The 19566-nt window shown below is 35.8% G+C and overlaps 1 protein-coding gene across 2 annotated transcripts; it reads right to left on the minus strand.

Moving 5' to 3' along the window:
- Positions 1 to 12026: 12026 nt before the first annotated feature.
- LOC140827654 (purple acid phosphatase 15) lies at positions 12027 to 15899 on the minus strand. 2 transcript variants are annotated; one of them, XM_073190413.1, is made up of 7 exons: positions 15432 to 15899; positions 15090 to 15281; positions 14612 to 14945; positions 13919 to 14136; positions 13627 to 13817; positions 13029 to 13313; positions 12027 to 12314 (listed from the first exon to the last, which is right to left on the minus strand). In XM_073190413.1, the coding sequence occupies exons 1-7, from the start codon at positions 15685 to 15687 to the stop codon at positions 12162 to 12164; spliced, it is 1629 nt and encodes a 542-aa protein (XP_073046514.1). In that variant the 5' UTR covers positions 15688 to 15899; the 3' UTR covers positions 12027 to 12161. The 2 variants fall into 2 exon arrangements, with proteins under 2 accessions (XP_073046514.1, XP_073046515.1); XM_073190414.1 differs by having other exon boundaries at positions 15103 to 15281; positions 15432 to 15669.
- Positions 15900 to 19566: the final 3667 nt, after the last annotated feature.

Raw genomic sequence — 19566 nt, forward strand, 5'->3', positions numbered from 1 at the left:
TTTATCTTATCAGAGTAGCGCATCGGAAGCGTGGATTATTAAGATTCTAGAATCAAGAGTCTAAACTTTTTGTTTATCAAGGATAAGCGAATTTCGAGGACGAAATTTCTTTTAAGGGGGGAAGGATTGTAGAACCCGTAAATCAGACTACATATAAGTCATGCATAATTCTAGTATTTAAAAATTAAAATGATTTTATTTCATGAGTATTTAAATCCTTTTCTTTAAATTTATTTATTTCATGCAGTAGTTTAGTTGCTACCTTTTCAGTTAAATAAGTGAGGCCGGACTGGAGATGGAGTATTGAGATAAATTAATAAAGTCATGTTTAATTATTTTATGCATAATTCATGCATGATAGGATTTGCTTCACGAAATTTTAAAAGTTCGTGCATTAGAATTTTAAGTTGCATTTCACGTTCGAGCGAGGATCAGAGGCCGGAGAATTTTCAGAAAATTATTTTATTACATGATTTGTTTTTATAAATTAAGTTAAAGCATTTTTAACTGTATTTTACAAAAAGGAGAATTTTTGGGGTATTTTTACCCGCGTGACTTTATTTTTTAACGGTACGCAAATTTTATCGAATCGGGAGACTTTTTATTGGTTCGGCTATTATTTTCAAAACATTTTCAACTCGATATATTTTTCGGGAGCGTGTTTGGATTTAATGGGCCTATTCTAAGCTTATTGGGCTTAATTATCTTTTTAAAACTTTAATTGTTAATTTAAGGCCCATTAATGGAGTGTTAGCTATTTAAATATTGCCTAATTATCATCTAAACCTAAACCTAATTATTTTGCATAGCCGACACTCCCATTCAGAACCTCTCACCCTCGGTTTCAGACCCAGCAGCCGAAAGCTTGAGTTGTTGGTTTGTTTTGCAAAGAAAACTTCTCCCGGATCTCCTCCCACGCTCTGGTTCTACAAACTCATCAGGCATGCTTGTTATTTTGTTTCTGCATCATGAACATCCATATTAATGTTGTGTGTGCATATCTTCAGGAAATCATCCGATATAATTAGGGACTCGAGAGATCCTTCGGTTTTGCACTATATTATTACATTTCTGTGTGGTGTTGCTCACGGTTTCTTTGATCTGTGCGAAGGGCTGCCAGTAGTTGATGCTAAGGGGCTGTTCTTGGTGGTAAGTTGGAGTTATGAGATTGTTAGGAGGGCTGGTGGTGATTTTGGTGACAGCCGAGAGAGGGGTATTGATCATCGGGTGGCTCATCTTGGGTGCTAGCGTTGGGTGCTGTGTTGTAAACTGCATGGGGATGATTGGGTGGTCAAGGTAGGTTCTTTAGGGTCTATTCTAGGGCTATGGTTGGTGAGTTCAGGGCTGGTCTAGTAGGAAGAGGTAGAAACGTGAGATATGAGGAAGAATAATGCAAAGAGTGGCATAAAAAGGTAGAGCCGGGAACTTTGGGACAACTCCTGGAATTTATCAGCAGCTTTGTGGGGTTAGTTTAGGAGGCTAAATAAGGTCTTAATGGTGGCCCTTAAATGATGGACACGTGATGGGTGATAGGAGTGGACCGAATGATTTAAGGGATTGTGATGTGTTGGGATATGAGTTTGCAAGAGGGGCCGAGAGCTTTGATGGTATGGTGAGGATTTCAGCCGTGAGTTAGGGGCATAATGATATTGGTTTAGGAGTATTATAATGTTTGTAAATTATGGCAAAAAGTTGGGAAAGCTTTAGTTAATTTTTGGTTCGATTCGGGATAAAACCGGGACTCCGGTCCAAGTTTTAAAACGAATCGGTTAAGTTGAAAATTGGGCTCGAATTTAAGTCTAGGAATACTTTTAAAAATGTTTTGAGACATTTTAGGGAGTTTGGTAAGTTTCGGGTCAATTTTAGAGGTCCAGGGTTGAAACGATAATATTTGGGTTTCCAGGGGCAAAATGATCATTTTGCACCCGGGGAGAGATTTTGGTCCTAGCAGCGCCCTGAGCACAAATCATGATATTTTTAAATGTTCATGCATCACGTTTACGATTTTTACGCTATTATAATAATTATGGTGCATGCTTAATTTAAAGGAATTAAGTGAGGAAGAGAAGAGCACTCCGTCTCCGCCGCGCCGCGTCGTTATTTTGTTTGTTTTCTGTCAAAACAAACCAAGGCATGTTTATATCTCCTTTGACTCTTCAATCAAGTCATATAGATATTTTTTTAAATTATCGCAAGTAAACGATTTTAATACATGAGATTGAAATTTTTCAGATTTGATGATGCCATTTAATTATATTACGTGCATAAAAATTTAAAATGTTCATTTTTGAGATTTATGCGATATTGCTTGTGGCCGTAGCACTATCATGGGAGACTTTGTAAATCCGGTCGCCAGTTACCGGTCAGTTTCAGTTTGTACCACCCAGTATACTGTGGCATTTTGTCTGATCAGACGAGCATATTTAAATCCGATCGCCAGTTATCGGTCCGGTCGCTAGTCACCGGTCATTTTGCAGTTTATATTAGTGCAGTGGCCACTTGCAGATACCATAATCTCACCAGAAAATTATTACTTGATATTTATGACAGAGCTCGATGGAGCAACCATTTTTACTACGATGTTCAGTTTAGTTATGCACGTATTATAATTGTTTATGGCGAAGTATTTTCACTTTATGACTCCTGATACGACATCTTATCCCATTCAAATTTTACTATATTATTTACTTGTTATTTACGATATATGCATGCTGAGTCTTTAGACTCACTAGACTTGATTGATGCAGGTACTGCTGATGTCGTGGCTGAGGGCGGGGACCAGTGAGCTAGCTTGGTCGGCAGTAGTGGGACCCGAGGACCTCATTTTCAGCACTTACGATTCTTATGCTCAAACATTTTACCTCTTGTTGAATTATTTTAAATTGTTACTTTGTAAACATTAAATTCTTCCGCTGCTATTTTTAAACATTAAACATTATTTAACAGTTTATTTTATGAGGTTGATACTTCATTTAGTTTAAAAGAAAATTTTAAATTTTTTTCGCAAAAATTTTCAAGCACGAATTTTCGGGCCTTTACACCATCTATATGTAACCACAGTACTGGGCGGCGGGAACATCAGCTACACTCTCACCCGTCAACTGAGCCCTGGCCTATCCTCATCGAATGAAAATACGATCGTTGGGGCTCCCTCTAGGCCTTTTACCATAAATGAACTCCCTCTGGGGTCCCAGAGGGGTCTTCTCACCTCACGATATTCTCATTGTTACCTCAAACCTCATATCCTCATGGAAATACGATCGTCGGGCTCCCTCTGGGACCATAACCCTCACGATATCTCCAACATAACATCTTAATATTCACAATTAATTCACTTCCTTCAATGTTTCGTATTCTCATCACTTTATAAAAATCATGCATAACATCTACATTTTGTTTTTGAAGCCAAGCATGCAAGATACCTTTTAAATGTCAACATTAAATCATAAAAATATAATAGGCATTTAAAAATAATAATTAATCATGTAAAATTTCATAAACCTCTAAAAATAATCATAATTTCATAAAAATAGCATTTAGAGCACCGTCATGACGTTTACTAATTTTTAGTAAAAAGACTGTTTTACCCCTGGACGTAAAATTCCACGTTTTTGACTTTTTCTTCTAATCATTGGCTCTAACATGTCCCAAATAATTATTTAAGCTTACATGAATTTTCTCATATTTTTATTTAGCATAAATTGAGGACTTTTAATTTAATATTTAAATATAACGTATTAATGCGTTTTAAACCCGAATTAAACCAAACCTTAATATAAAATTCCCAAATTAAAAAATTAGAAATTTAATAATTATTTAAGTTTAAACCTAATTTTTTATAATTTTATTAAGCTTAAAACTAGGCGTTTCAATTAACTCGTTAATTAGCGTTTCGCGCGGCGATTAAATCCCGGATAAATCCAAAACTCGTTATTTTGACCCCAAATTTTAAACATAATATTTTTATATTTATTCTACCCTTCCAAGTCATGAGCCACACCCGTGGACCCATGGATTCGATTTTAGTCTTATTATTTTGGTTTTTGACACCTAGACGAACACACCGAGCCAACTCCTAATTTACCCGAGCCACCTCGAGCCAAACCCTATCCAACCCACCTAGGAACCCTCCTGAGCAAGCCCAGCCCATAAAACCATCCCTGGCCTGAACAAAACACTTCTTTCTCCTAGGCCCGATGCATGCATTTGTGTATGAGTGTTTCCTCGTATGTTTAGGACTCCCAACCCATCGAGAACACTCCCAGTCGAGCCACTACCGAGCCTAACCTTGACCAGCCCCTCTAGGAACTCTCCTGGACCCTTAGAACCAACAGACTCAACCACAAGCTTTAAAACCGCAGCCCCATACCAGTAGCATGCCATGGCCGAGAGTTTTACTTGACAAAGGACGCTTCAAACTTGCTAGAACTCTAACCAATCGAGCTAGCCCCTGACCCTAACCCTTGTGCACCCTCTTAGGACCCTAATGACTTGACCTAGCCAAGCCCAGAGCCCCCAGGCCAAGCCACCTCTTCCCTGCACCAGCTGTTGTACCTACGCAGCTTTCATGGAGCTTCACGGGCTAGGACTCCTTCCCAGCCTCTTGTCTCAAGTCCTAGCGTGTCTAGGACTCTTCCCTTGACCCCTCACGGACCCTAGCCCAACCCTGGTCCCAACCGAACAAAGACCAGTAGCAACAATCCAAAAAACCAAGCCCCTTGATCACAAGCAACAGTTTATGTTCCAGCTTTGTTTAGTTCGTTTTGGGCAGCATATGGTGTGTTCTTAGGACTCTAAAACTTGTGTGAATCGTGACCCTTAACATCCTAAGACATGGCAGCCCATTTAACAACATAATAATCATGTTATTGGATGAAAAATCATGAGTTCAAAACATGCTATGCATAGTTGCGAAAATATTATGATGTGTGGCTTTTTTTTCATGCAAAACGATTTTTTATAATTACTCTGGTGTGAATTATGAGAAAAAAGAGAATATGGCGTGCTTTTGCGTAATTTACGCACGAATATACATTGACAAATCGAAGAACTGCGAACGATCATGGCTTGAACTCCCTTGAAGCTTTTGAATTTTTCTTGCTTTAAACTTTTGTGTGTGTCGTGTATTATTGGTGGTGGGGGAGGAGTTTGAATTGTGATGGCGTGTGTTATAGGGAGTTTAGGGTGGGTTTTGATATATTTTATAGTTAATTAATCACTAATTAGGTTTAGGCCCATTAGGTAGGTAATTTAGGCCCAATTAAGCTCATTAATGATTAATTAAAATATTAAAAATAATTTTGCTTAAATAAGTTTGTGAATTTAATAGCTGGATTGCCAAAAAGTTCGTATTTTCGTTGAAAATTCAACACCGATAAAAATTATGTCCCGGCGTATAAAATCACCTTAAAACCCCTTATTTTCAAAAATAAGAAAAAGCATCACCCTTATTTTAAATAATTAAAAACAAATAACCAATAAAAATATTTTCTATTTTTCATCCATCGGTCTCCGTTCCTTGATCGCACCTCGAATAACCTTTAAAAATACATTTTAATGTAATCATATAGAAAAATATATTTTAAAAATGTAAATATATACATCATAATTAATTTATGCAATTAAAAAATTTAATTAAAACACACGAAGAATTTGATAAATGTATGCATGTGGTTCGCGTGGATCTTTAAATTTTTATGGCGTTACAAAAATATTTAATTAAGCATTTTTATTAATACTCTAGATTTGCATGCAATTATGCTACATCGCTTGAATTTCTAAACCTTACATGAAATCTCTCCATTTCTGCCACTAAGGGCCTTTGAACTGTCAATTGTGCCAAACTTACTGATTTTCTGCTCAAAGCATCAACGACAACATTTGCTTTACCCGGATGGTAGCTGATATCACAATCATAGTCATTCACCAATTCCAACCATCGTGTTTGTCACATGTTCAATTCATTTTATGTGAAGAAATATTTGAGACTTTTGTGATCTGTAAAAATATCACATCTTTCTCTATATAAATAATATCTTCAGATTTTCATAGCAAACACAACTGCTGCCAACTCCAGATCATGAGTAGGGCAATTTTTCTCGTGATTCTTCAGCTGTCTAGAAGCATAAGCAATCACCATATCGTTTTGCATAAGCACTGCACCCAAACCCAGTATAGGTGCATCGGTATAGAGAACGCAATTTCTTTGTTTAGATGGCATCGCTAATACTGGAGCTTCAATTGATACTTGCTTCAGATTCACAAAATCTTTTTGGCATTCAGGACTCCACTCATACTCACATTTTTTTCATTAAAAAGGTCGAGTGTACTGCCATTTTCGAAAACCCTTGAATAAAACGCCAATAATATCCCGTCAAACCCAAAAAACTACAGATCTCGGTGACATTTATAGGCACTATCCAGTCCCTCACTGCTTCCACTTTCGATGGATCCACTTATGTCTCTCTATTCGATATCACATGGCCCAAGAAGCCCACTTTCTCGAGCCAAAACTCGATTTTGCTGAATTTGGCAAACAACTTCTTACATTTCAGAATCTACAACACTATCCACAAATCCTCGCTATGTTCATCCCAACTTATAAAATAATTTAAGATGTTATCAATGAAAAGACTATGACGAACTGATCTAAGAATGTCTTAAACACTCTATTCATTAAGTCCTTAAACATTGATGTTGCGTTTGTGAGTCCAAACGGCATGACCAAAAACTGATAGTTCCCATAACGAGTCCTGAAAGATGTTTTGTGCACATCTATTTCCTTAACTTTCAGTTGATGGTAGCCCGATCGAAGACCTATCTTAGAAAATACCAAGATCCCATGGAGCTGATCAAACAAATCTTCAATTCTTGGATGTGGATATTTTTATTATTATTATAAGTTTATTCAATTCTCGGTAATCAATGCACAGCCTAATGCTGCCATCATTTTTCTTCACAAATAATACCAGTGCACCCCATGGTGAGAAACTATGATGTATGAAGCCCTTATCAAGTAGCTCTTGAATTTCCATTCAACTCCTTCATTTTGGTTGGTGCTAGACGATAAGACGCCTTAGAAACATGCGCTACATTAGGCACTAGCTCAATTGATAACGCGAGCTCTCTGTTTGGCAGGAGTCCAAAAAAATCATTAGGAAACACCTCTGGAAAATCCTTAACCATGTCAACATCTGTTAATGATAATTGACCACCTTTAAAAATTGCAGATACACTGGTCAAGAATCCATGGCATCCCTTCCTCAAACACTTTTGTGCCTTCAAAGCAGAAATAAGACAAGGAGGTCTACTACTCTCTGCGTCTCAAACATAAATTGATCTTCCTGAGGTGGTCTAAGAGTCACAGTTCTCCGTCTAAAATCAATAGTTGCTTCATACTTTGTTAACCAGCCCATCCCTAGAATAATATCGAACTCTGGCATAGGCAACACAATTAAGTTCGCAAATACTGTGTTTTCTTGCACCTAAGTTCTACGTTACGAAGCATACGGGTCGATAGGAATTCTTCCCCATAGGGGACTGTCACATTAAATGCAACCACTAAATTTTCAAATACAAGAGGCTATCTCATAACAAAAGATTCATGTACGAACGAATGAGTAGCATCATAATTTATCAATACAGTAGTAAGCATGCCAGCTAAACGTATCATACTTGTTATCACCGTGGTGTCTGGATCTGCCTATTCTGCAGTCATTACAAAGGCCCTCCCTTTCACTGATTGCTTTAATTATGGGCAATACATAGCATAATGACCTGGTTCTCCACACTTGCAGCAAAACATTCATTTCTGCCTTGCGTTGTCCATCATGGTTCCTGTGACATTTAGGGCACAGTGGTTTGTATTCGATCTTAGGAGAAGTTGTAGCTGATGGTCGTTGCCCCTGAGGTCACTACAGGCCCTGATTTTTCTTTTCGAATGGCCTCTGAACCTTAGGCTGCAAAGCCTATCTTTTCATCTGTCTCTCTGCATCTATTTCCCTGTTATGCCCTCAAATTCTTATTTACTGCATGTCATGCACACATACAAAACAAGACAACAGCCGGATAACTCCGGTGAGATATAAATATCCCAGTATAAACAATGTATACATGCAATCGTATAAAACATATATAAAAGCATAACCAAGCATCAAAACATGTATCTAATCTGACTACATGAATCAATGACTCGTTATCTGATCTTATCTTATTTCTAATATAGGGATCCCGATCTAATTTAAACTTTGGTATGCTGTATCGAGTGTATACAATAGACGTCGATCTACATCTAAGCTCATCGATACACCGTAAGTCTAGGGTCTTAGCAGTTCTGACAAAGACTTAGACTTGGGCATGCTATATCGAGTGTCTACAATAGACGTCGATCTACATCTAAGCTCATCGATATACCACAAGTCTAGGGTCTTAGCAGTTCTGTCCAAGACTCGGCTGTTCTGCCCTAGCTAGGCTAATCTGCCCTAGACTCAAACTCTGACTCTGTTCTAAGTCAATAGATTAACATATCAATCTGATAATCTGCAAATATCAATACGATAAAATAAAGTATGTGATTTAGGAAAACTCAAGTCAAACCTAACTCGAGTTATGCAATCCCGGATCAATATTTATTTATACCTTTCTCTTCGCGATCTGACGAAGATAAAGTCTCACCTTCAACTCTGTCCATACCCAATCTGGAAATGACAATATAAAACAGACACAATATCAATATCAGTTCTGAACTCAAGACTGTCTCTGTAAATCTGAAACGATATATCGAGAATCATAATATCAATATTCCATTCTCAATTCAACTCTGAATCTGATTAATCTGAATTAACTCAAATCAGCGGCATAACGGCACAATCTCAGTATTCCCGTCAATACCATATCACCAGATATTAATTACAAATCATAACCCATATTCGATACAATTTGTAATCAGTCTATAATCCAAATCTATTCAATTTCAATTAATATAATCTGAAAAATCATAACAATTCCAGAATCAATTTGTTTCCTGATCTGACTTCGGTTCTACGATGTCTAACATGTCAAGAATATCATATATGAATTATATCAAATTCCTACAACATCATCTTTTCAAATGATAACAGAACTCAATAAAACTTACGTCCAGTTGTAGCTGTTGACAAGAGAATCACAGAACCGTGTTCGGATCAAAATTCTGATAATCGGATCTTGCACAATAAATTTCTAGGCTTTGAGGAAATTTGTGAGAATAGCCATGGAGTTCGTTCGTTCTTGCTGGAGTCTTTGAATGAGAAATGAGATTTTTATATATTCAATGCATGACAAGTGTCCCACTCAAGTGCTAATGGCACTTTAGTCCCTCAACTTTTCATTATTTGAAAATCGGCCCCCGCTTAATCTTTTAATTCAATTTCAATCCTAAATAATTCCATTTCAATCCTAAATAATTGCAAACATCTTGGAATATAATTCAAAACTCCAAAAGTTTCCAATTACATACTCTCGGATTAAAATAATATCATCTTTATTATCTCGGGCCTTACACTGCAGCTCAGAAGTCCCTAGGCTCTGGCAGCCTAATATCATTCTTAATTGTGGATCGCAATCCATCAACAAACTGTCTCAACTTATCAGTAGTGTTTCCACCAATCATAGGGACAAAGTAGCATCCTCTCTCAAATTTGAGAACATACTCCACCACGGTCAGCTCCCCTTGCTTGAGAGTCAGAAACTCTCGTGTCAAATCAGAACGCATCTGCTATGAAATACTGCTCATAGAATAACTTCTTGAAGTCCTCCCAAGAGAGACTGGCTAGGTCTGTAGTCATCTTAGCACCTTCCCACCAGATCCTCGCATCATCCCTCAACATATAGAGTGCCCTACCCAGATCAACCAATTATAAATACTCAAAAAGTTAACTCAACTGATTTGATCCACCCCTCAGCCTCGAGTGGTTCAGTAGTACCAGAAAATCCTTTGGACGCTGGCGCCTGAAGCGCTCCTGTACGTCCTCCTAGGCTAGGCCCCTACCTACTGGCTGACCCTGACCACGTCAAGTCTGGCCCACCAGCTACTGTAAAAGTTGGGTCATCCCTGCCAAAACTTGTTCCCCTGTATTTTGTCCATCTTCCTCGACATCAAAGTTAGGGGGATTCTCCTACCTCGCCCTCTTCTTCTTCATGTCATTATCTGTCCACATGACCAACACGTTCTAAAACTAAACTTTATATAAATCTTTAAGCCTCATTTTAAGACTTTAAAATTCATAAATTAACGGTTAAATTTAAACTTACGAACTTTGTGGCAAAACTGTAGGAGTTCTGTTGCGGCTGGTCATGGGCCGTAGGTTGGTCCAGCATGGATCGTAGCCCATGCTTATGTACCGTCACTCATTGAATATTCTACGTCTGAAAGTGGTATCTTTCGCCTCCCCCAACCCTTCAACCCAAGACCTTCAGGTTTAAATACATAGATTCTTAAAGTGCTGAAAGAAACCACTTTCCAAGGATTGTTGAATATTCTATGAGTGACGGTGCATGGACATGGGCTACGACCTATGCTGGACCAACCTACGGCCCATGACCAGCAGTGATACATGGTCATAAATCAATCGGTACCATCACTTTAAGAATCTTTGTACTTAAGCCTGGAGGTCATGGGTTCAAGTGTTGGGGAGGCGAAAGAAACCACTTTCTAAGGGTGTAATATTCTATGAGTGACGGTGCATGGACATGGACGACTACCCGTGCTGGAACAACTTACGACTCATTACCAATAGTAGTGCATGGACATCAGCTGAATCTCATGTTGGGCAAGCCTATGACCATGGTCGTTACAGTTATCATATTATTATTTTAGTTAAAAAACAATAAAATATTATAAATATCATTAATGATAATATTATTAATTATTATATAATATTTTAAAAATAACTATTGTATTATTTTTTATAATGTTATGTCCTTTTTTATAATAATCATCGTACATGATGCCTCTAGAGCGCTCTCCCTCCATCGTGATATCTCGGGCATTGTCCTACTCGAGCCCCCTCACGACGTAGCACATCAAGCATACTTCTTCCAATAAGCCTCACTTGGAACCTCGATAAGCTGAGTCGACTCGACTTCCAGTCATCAGTTTGGCCTCCGGCTATCCTCCGTCGCGAATTGGCTCAGGCCATCACTTCAAATATACGGGTTCGGCCAATTTTAGGACAATCAAATCTTTATTTATTAGCTATCTATTCATATCTACTTTATCTCTAATCACGTATTTTCATTCCTTAAAAATGTAACTTTGATCTACATAGCAATTTTCTCCGTAGATTCGGTATGAGCTTCTTACATCATAACACTATATCATCTTATTACACTCAGCTTCCAATATTTCTGACAGCAACTCTCTTTGACACCATGGTATCATTTTCCAAGCCTTCCCAGTTCCCACGATGAATTACACTATTATTAATTCAAAGGGAAAGGGACCAAATTCTTTTACAAAATCTATTACTATGTTATTAATGATCATTGTCCATTTACAATTATTTATGGCAATCGGACAATATATGACTTTTCGAACAAAACATTTACCATATATATAATCTCACGCTTATCAACAAAAACAGCCACCCATGAAAAACTAGAAGGCAAAAATTCATTCACTTTTGTATGAATCAAAAGGATCATAAATATTCCAAGAATTAGAAAGAATCAGTCAAGAAATGCCTTTAAATGCAGTAACTCTCTACAATGTTATGTGAGAACACATTTGTTTGACAAATTTGAATCTTTTAGTTATTTTTTTAGTCTTATGAAAAATATCTAATCCTCCCGCAACATAAAACGTAGTCCATATGAAGTTCTTAAATCCAGGCAGAAAATGATTCTTTGAAGACAAGGTAAAACACATATGAAGTTCTTCAATCCAAATCCACTTTATCTCAAATATGCAATTTCAGTAATAATTGTTGTGGATTTCAAATACGCCTAAGATACGTGTCACTTGAAATTCATTTTCCAAATCAAATCTGTCGCCAAATCAAATCCTCTCATCCAACCGCAACCTAAAACTATTTGTACAATCAAACTATACCCATGTGTGATAGTTGTTGAGTTACATTCCAGTGCTATATTTAATTATGTGCAGACAGTTTTTAGTTAGAAAGCTACATGTCATAATTTTTCATACAATGTTTAATCACCTTCTGGTCGACTAAACATTTATCTGGTTGCCTGACGATGTAAATTTGGTCTCCAAATTTGTTGTACATGTCTTGATTCCGGTACCATGTCCACAGGGCGTGTGTCTCATTCTTCACCTGCAATCAAAACATCTAAGACATGCGGCTTTCCTTTCCTTTTTCGAACTAAATCATACCACTGAGTATAGCATTCAAGTTGCTGGATTTTAACATGGTACTAAGATAACACAAATTACGTGGTTGGCCGCTCTTAAGATCTACATCTAAGAGACGTATATCCTCCAGACTGAAACTTATTTTTATCTCTTGATATAAATTATAATAATAACTACAAATATATAAGGTATCCAAAATTTTAAATTGCACTAAAGGATGCATGAATGCAAATAAGTGAAGGGTTTTTAATGATTCCAGACATAGATGTTTTTACTTCAAGGAATCTATATGGTGTATATATCACTGAATATGACATTCGGCCGTCGCAGGCAGGGATTCAAAACAACTAGATCTGAATAGAGTATAACTATGCATAAATAGGGATATACTGATTTTTTACCAACAAACATCCCTGTAAGAAGGTTGGTAGGAAGTTACATTTAAATGAAACATATATAAAAACTATTATTATTGTAGTCAAGGTTAAGGCCTGTGTCAATGCTAGGATCTACCTCTTACACAATACTATACAACAAACACATTGCTGAACTTGAAACTGTATATGTTACTCTATATCTCACCCGAACTATCTAATGGATAGTACTCAAATTTTTACTCGTAATTTTTTTTGGCAGATGCTCATGAGCGTAAGAAATGAGGTGAGGGAACAAATACCTCAAGAATGCCATGGCCAAAGCTAGTTTCCCTGTATGCGCTATATTCAGGTTGTCGATCCCAACAGAAATTACCAGCTGCTGGTCCTGATGTAAAATTGTGCGCACAAAATCCACCCATAAATTGGTCAGGCGTGGTGGACGATTCTGGACAGTTTCCTGGCTCATCAGCATGCTTGATTGACATTTTCTCTCGATTTCCTCCATCGCCGATCACTATATAGATTGGACCGCAAGGATCCAGAGTATAGTTATATACTCTATTTGACCTCTCATAGGCATGAACCTGAATATTTTCACATATTTTACCATTCCAAAATTATAATGAAATGGAAAGAGAAAAAATTATGGCAAGTTGGCAATATATATCGACAATGGCATGCGCTAAAGTTTTGGCAATGGTAATAACAAGGTCCTTGAAGGAACTTGATTTGTTTTCATGTCCATGAATGTAGTGAATTGATAAAGAAGTTCATGGAAAAGTCCATGGTTTTTCATGAGATATTAACAGGTCATAGCATCTACATACCAACTTAGCATATCCTAGAAAGAAACAAGTGTTCGAAAACATAGAGAAGTTAAAAAAAATAAACACTTACATGTCCATTAAAGACTATGTCCACTCCATACTCATACAACAAACCTTCCATCGCTACCTTCATACATTCAGCTTCTCGGTAGTGAGCCGCGTATGTGGCATACCAGGGTGGATGCCAAGTAGCTATCAACCATGGAGTAACATCTCGGTTAACACTCTCTAGATCTTTGTGCAACCATTTATATTGATCATCTGCAGTCAAGACGTTACAGAAAAAGTCCAGCCAGGTACATTAACCAAACTTGAACAAATGTTTCACTTTCAAGGTGACCATGTTAGGTTTGTTCATATACCTGATTTATTATAAGCAACATATGCCCCAAGGACTATAAAATGTATGCCCCCTGCATCAAATGAATAGTAGAATGGGGAAGAAAATCTACTTTCTTTTGATGGGAATGCAAATCTAGAGATATAGGATGCAAACGTCTGATTTTTAGCTTGTTCTTCAATTTCGTGGTTGCCTTGTACCATCATAATTGGAACTTTAGACACCAAAGGCTTCATAAATCTGAAAAATCATGGAGCTATAACTCATTGATTGCTTCCACAGTCGTGAACATGTTCAAAGGAGGACATATGCCAAAAAAAAGGTAGTGTCACACAAATCATAGAGATTTTGGAAAGAAAAGCTAGAGGAATCTCATGTACACAAGAAAATTTCTCGTTTACATAACTCAAGTTACAATCATCAGGTGGAGGTAAAGAAAAAACAGTAGAAAGCTGTAATTTTAGACAAACTTTAATAAACTCACATAAGAGACACAGACCAAGCCTACAGTGTTAGGGCCCTGCAAACAATACGCACCCCAATGGCATCCCTAGAGATACGTTTTACCTGAAGAAATTGAAGAATCTAATTGTACTCAAATGTCAGTCGAAGTACGTCTTTGAATCCAAGTGGGCCATCACTAATTGCTTCCTAGTAACAACATCACAACTAATAAAGATTAACTTAAAGAGAGATGCAGAATACGAGTCATCACCTCCCCCAATAATCCCACCGAGGTTGATAAGTCTCGTGTATTGGAGTATCGGAAAACGAGCAAGAATAGCAATCAGAACTAGTCCCATTGGTAAGATACAAATTAGCATAACATACATCTCCAACTAACAGAATTAGATCAGGATTATTGCTCCTCAAATGGTCGATAGTCGAAGTGGTGTTGTACGTGAGACCTAAGTCTCCAACCAAAGCTATCCTACTCGGATAACTCCTAGGACCAGAAACCGGCATTGTCTTAAACGAGTGTATAGCACTCATTAACTGTTTTGAAGGATCTCCACACCGATAATAATATAGAGTGTTCGGTTCCAGACCTGCAGAAGATGTTACATACACCATCTATTTGAGTAGAACCACATGCTTCTATCTATATAATTTGGCATTGCGAAGATTCAAAAAAACATAATGGATTTGCCTAAACAAAAAGATCTCGGATACGCGAAAATCTCTTCGAATACCTGTAAGACGTACATGATGAATAATTCCCGAAGTGTAATTTTCGAGGCCCTCGAAAGGATAGAGCTGGCTGTACACAAGAGATTCTCCAGTAGCTTTGTGAATCATAGGAAATCTCAACTTGCCATAATGAACAACACTTGCAATGGTTTTCGGATCCAACGGTTTTATATTTCCACCCATTTGGAATTCCCCTGCACCAAGAAATGCCCCTTCTAGATCAGCAAACTACGTTCCGAGCATAACACAGAATCTCATAACAAATTAGAAGGCATAAAATTTTTAGAATCGGCCACAGTATGATTGAATCGAAGCAAATCCCAATAGATTCTTGAAAAAAAAACCTGTTATCCATGAAATCCAGATAGAATCATGACTGGAAGAAAGGGAGACTGAAATTTGCTCGGGCTCAAACCCTTTGACATCCCTCTTCACTCTGGGATCAGTGTCAGGTAAATCAATTGCATGACCCCTAAAACTCTCATCCAACGGAACAGTTACGGGCTTAAAGGGTCCTTGTAAAGTTGTCGGAATATCACCAAATACTCGGAATAAATTTAGTAAAAGGAAACTGAACACTGCTACCACTTCAAGAACCATAATTTCAAGAAACCCAGGAAACTGAACAGTGGAAACAATTTGAGGTGCTTTTCAAGAACCCTTTATCAAATCCTCAGGTGGCGAATTGAAAATCCCCATGGCATCGGATTGACGATATGACGTAGGATACTTGAGAGTGGAGAATATACTCCACTGATTCCCTTTGGATCCTCCATCAAAATTGAAATCTGCGTGTAGTCATGATTGAAACTATGAATTAATTTTAAGTTTTTTTTTTTTTTTTTTTGAAAGGATAATTTTAAGTTTTTACAATCTTGAAATATATAGAGAACATAATTTTTTTTTTATGTAAATCAAATTGAAGTATTTAACCACTATTATTTTTTTTCAATAAAAAAAAATTAAATATTCACCTTAAAAGATACAAATAAATGCAAATAGAAATATCAATTAACAAACAAATTATGATTAACAAAATACACAAAAAAAAATTCATGAAAGATCGTCTAACCGATTAATTTTGTAAGACAGCTATCCTACATCATTCTAAATATAGACCAGATCAACACATATGAAAAAATTAATATGTGATATCGTCTCATATTATAATCTTCTCTGATTTGGACAAGGCAAAAACTTGTGTGAGACAGTCTCACAGGTCGTATTTTGTGAGACGGATCACTTATTTGAGTCATCCTGAAAATGTATTACTTTTTATTGTGAATATCAGTATGGTCGACCCGTCTCACAGATAAAGATTCGTGGATCGTCTCACAAGAGACCTGTTTGGACAACATGGTAGACGATAAAAATGCTAATTAAAACTTGCTGAATGTTTAGTTTAGACTGCTAGAAGCTTGCAAAACCATTAGGGTGGTGATTTTTCTCAAGCTATCCGAGCTAAATGAGAGCCTGATGACTTACTTGAAGTCACCCGCCATCTTGCCAAGCTGATAGATCAATATTTTGAACCTTTACGAATAATAAATATAGACTAGTGGACAAGCTCATGTGTTGAGTATGCAACCTATACCATGAACATTATATATTCCATATGTATAACACATTTTGTTTTAAAGTATTTAATTTAGTTATGAGCAAAAATAAATTGTTGTTATTCGTTTATTTGAATCGGATTTGACATATAAGTGATAGAATATAGTGATAGAATACAGCGACGAATTCATCCTTTGTTTATATGAAAATTTTATTTTGTTTATTTGAGGTCTAATGTTGATATCTAAAGTTTTTTGTTTCAAGGTATAAGATTGATATCTTTTCTTTTAATTTCTGAAGTGAAGGGTTGACTTGATGGCTCGATATAAGGATCTGGATCATAAATTTTTGTTTTGGCATACTCATCTAAAGACAATCTCGATTTAGTACTTGTGTTAGAGGGTACTTGAACCCATACTCCATGTATAGAGCTTTATACTCGAAAAAACTCTTTTTTCGAGAAGTCAATTATTTCTCAATAACTTGGAGGATAGACTTTTGCAATACAGATCATAACCGAGAGTAAACATGCAAATAACCAGTAATGCGATTAGAGATATTATTCTTATCAACTTGTTGTAGCCTACCCGTAATTTCTGTATTTAGGGCAAGCTTATTGAAATTTTTTTGAAATATTTTAAGACGTTCCTTCAAATGCCTCTTCATGATGACATCGACATTAATGTTGTCCATCTCTTATTAGAAAATCTACAAGAATATTTTCATGAGATAAAATAATAATAACATTAAAAAATATAATTTTGACATAAAACTTTCTATCTTAATAATCTAGTCTTCTCGATTTTAGATTTAATTATACTTTTAAAGATGGCAAAAACTTGTGTGAGACGGTCTCACGGATCATATTTGTGAGACGGATCTCTTATTTGGGTCACCCATGAAAAAGTATTACTTTTTATGCTAAGAGTATTACTTTTTATTGTGAATATGGGTAGGGTTGACCCGTCTTACGGATTATGACCCGTGAGACGGTCTCACATGAGACTCACTCTTTAAATAAAACTTTAGCTTTTGTATTATCAAATTTAAAAGTAAATTTATTAGCAAATAGAAATAATGATCATTTTTCGAAAGCTATTCTTGCATCATAAAATTATTTTTTCGTTGATGTGTCATTGTATAGCTTATTGGAAAATTTTGTACCTTTTACACAATATGTTCTTGAAGAATTATTCTGAACTCGTCTATTTATATTCTAAGGTATTCAATTTTCTTTGTAGATATGATTGTCTTCTTTTCAGATATGACAAATCATTCTTGTTTACAAATTTTAGATAAAATTTATAAATGTTTGACATGTTCATCCATATTATTAGATGCAATTAAAATATCATCAATATAAACAAACACAAACTCAAGATAAAATAGATTATCCATCTTTCTTTGAAATATCTAAGGTTCATTAATCAATATCATTGGTAATATTTCCCTAATATAATGACCTTGTGGTGTTGATAAAGTCGTGAATTTATTGTTTTTTTCTTTCATCTGAATCTGGTAGAATACACACTTACAATCAAATTTAGAGAACATCTTAATGCTGTGTATATAACTAATTAAATTATCTATATTAGGTATAAAATACACATGAAACTTCAGAATTTTATTAATTTCTTGATAATTTTTTACTAACATGAGTTTATTTCTTTTGATCTTACAATAATTTACTACCAAAAAACATAGACTGTTATATGGTGATATTCTTGTTTTGATTAAGCCAAGATCCAAATGTTCCTAGATAATAATCTATATATTCTTTCGATCAATTATGTTCATTGGAATATGTTTGCATCTATCAAACTAATATTTCTCCTCTTTCTTAATTTTAAGGCTGGTCTGGAGTTTATTCCTTTTTCATCATGCCAAATGATTTTCAGTGTAGTTTTCTTCGATCATTCTCTTACATATTCTAAGAATTTTTTTATTTGAACTCTACATTTTTTTGGTTTAAAGGTATCTTGGGGAATTAAACTTCCTACAATTGAAGGTTTTGATATGTTCTTATTTTGATCAATGTTTTTCAAAATCTTCTAGAATATTTCAATTTTAGGTGTAGAAATTTTCCTTCATGACCACATTTGTTGTGAAACTATATTCACATTTTTCTTTAAAATGTTCCTCTTAGTCACTATGACTTTTTGATCATATGGTATTCTGCACACTAATCTTCTAATCTCATTTTCTTGTGTATATGATTTTAAACTTTGTAAAAAATTGTTTTTTTAAAACAAAATTCTGCTCATGTATCATAAAAGTAAATCAGTTGTATTTTCACCTTGTACCAAGACATTTTCCTACACCTCTAATTAGTATTTCTTATTTTTTAAATTCTTTAACATAAGATTAAGATTCATTTTGAAAAATCTCGTCAACTTTTTGAAATAATTATTCATCCCATTCTTTTGGAAAAACTTCTCACTTTGAAGTACAAATTCCAGCTCCTGAATCAATATATGCAGCAAAATATTATACTTTACATGGTTTATATAACATCTCCACTATGACATATATTACATAGAGGGATGGAGAAAATTGCGGAAAATCGAACAATTATACATCGGCAATAGACTTGTGGTCAGTGAATTTTAATTCCACACTCGATCATCTGCCATGAATTTCATTCCGTTTTTGAGTCGTTTCCAAGGTTTGTATTCCTCGAGAAATTATAGTCCAATAATCAATTGATCATTTTTTTTCCTGGAATTTCTATACAAACCTCCAATGGTTATCATCCATTAGTAGGTTTTTACCATAGGTTGTTCCAAATAGTATATGATATTACAAAAAAAATTGATTTATTTTTCCTATAATATCAAATACTACTTCGACTTCTCTCAATAATTTTGGATATCTAAACTTTCCTATTGTTGCAAAGATTTTTTGGCGCCGATTGGGTTTCTC

Source organism: Primulina eburnea, chromosome 3, assembly GCF_022965805.1.
Source record: "Primulina eburnea isolate SZY01 chromosome 3, ASM2296580v1, whole genome shotgun sequence".
Classification (NCBI taxonomy): domain Eukaryota; kingdom Viridiplantae; phylum Streptophyta; class Magnoliopsida; order Lamiales; family Gesneriaceae; genus Primulina; species Primulina eburnea.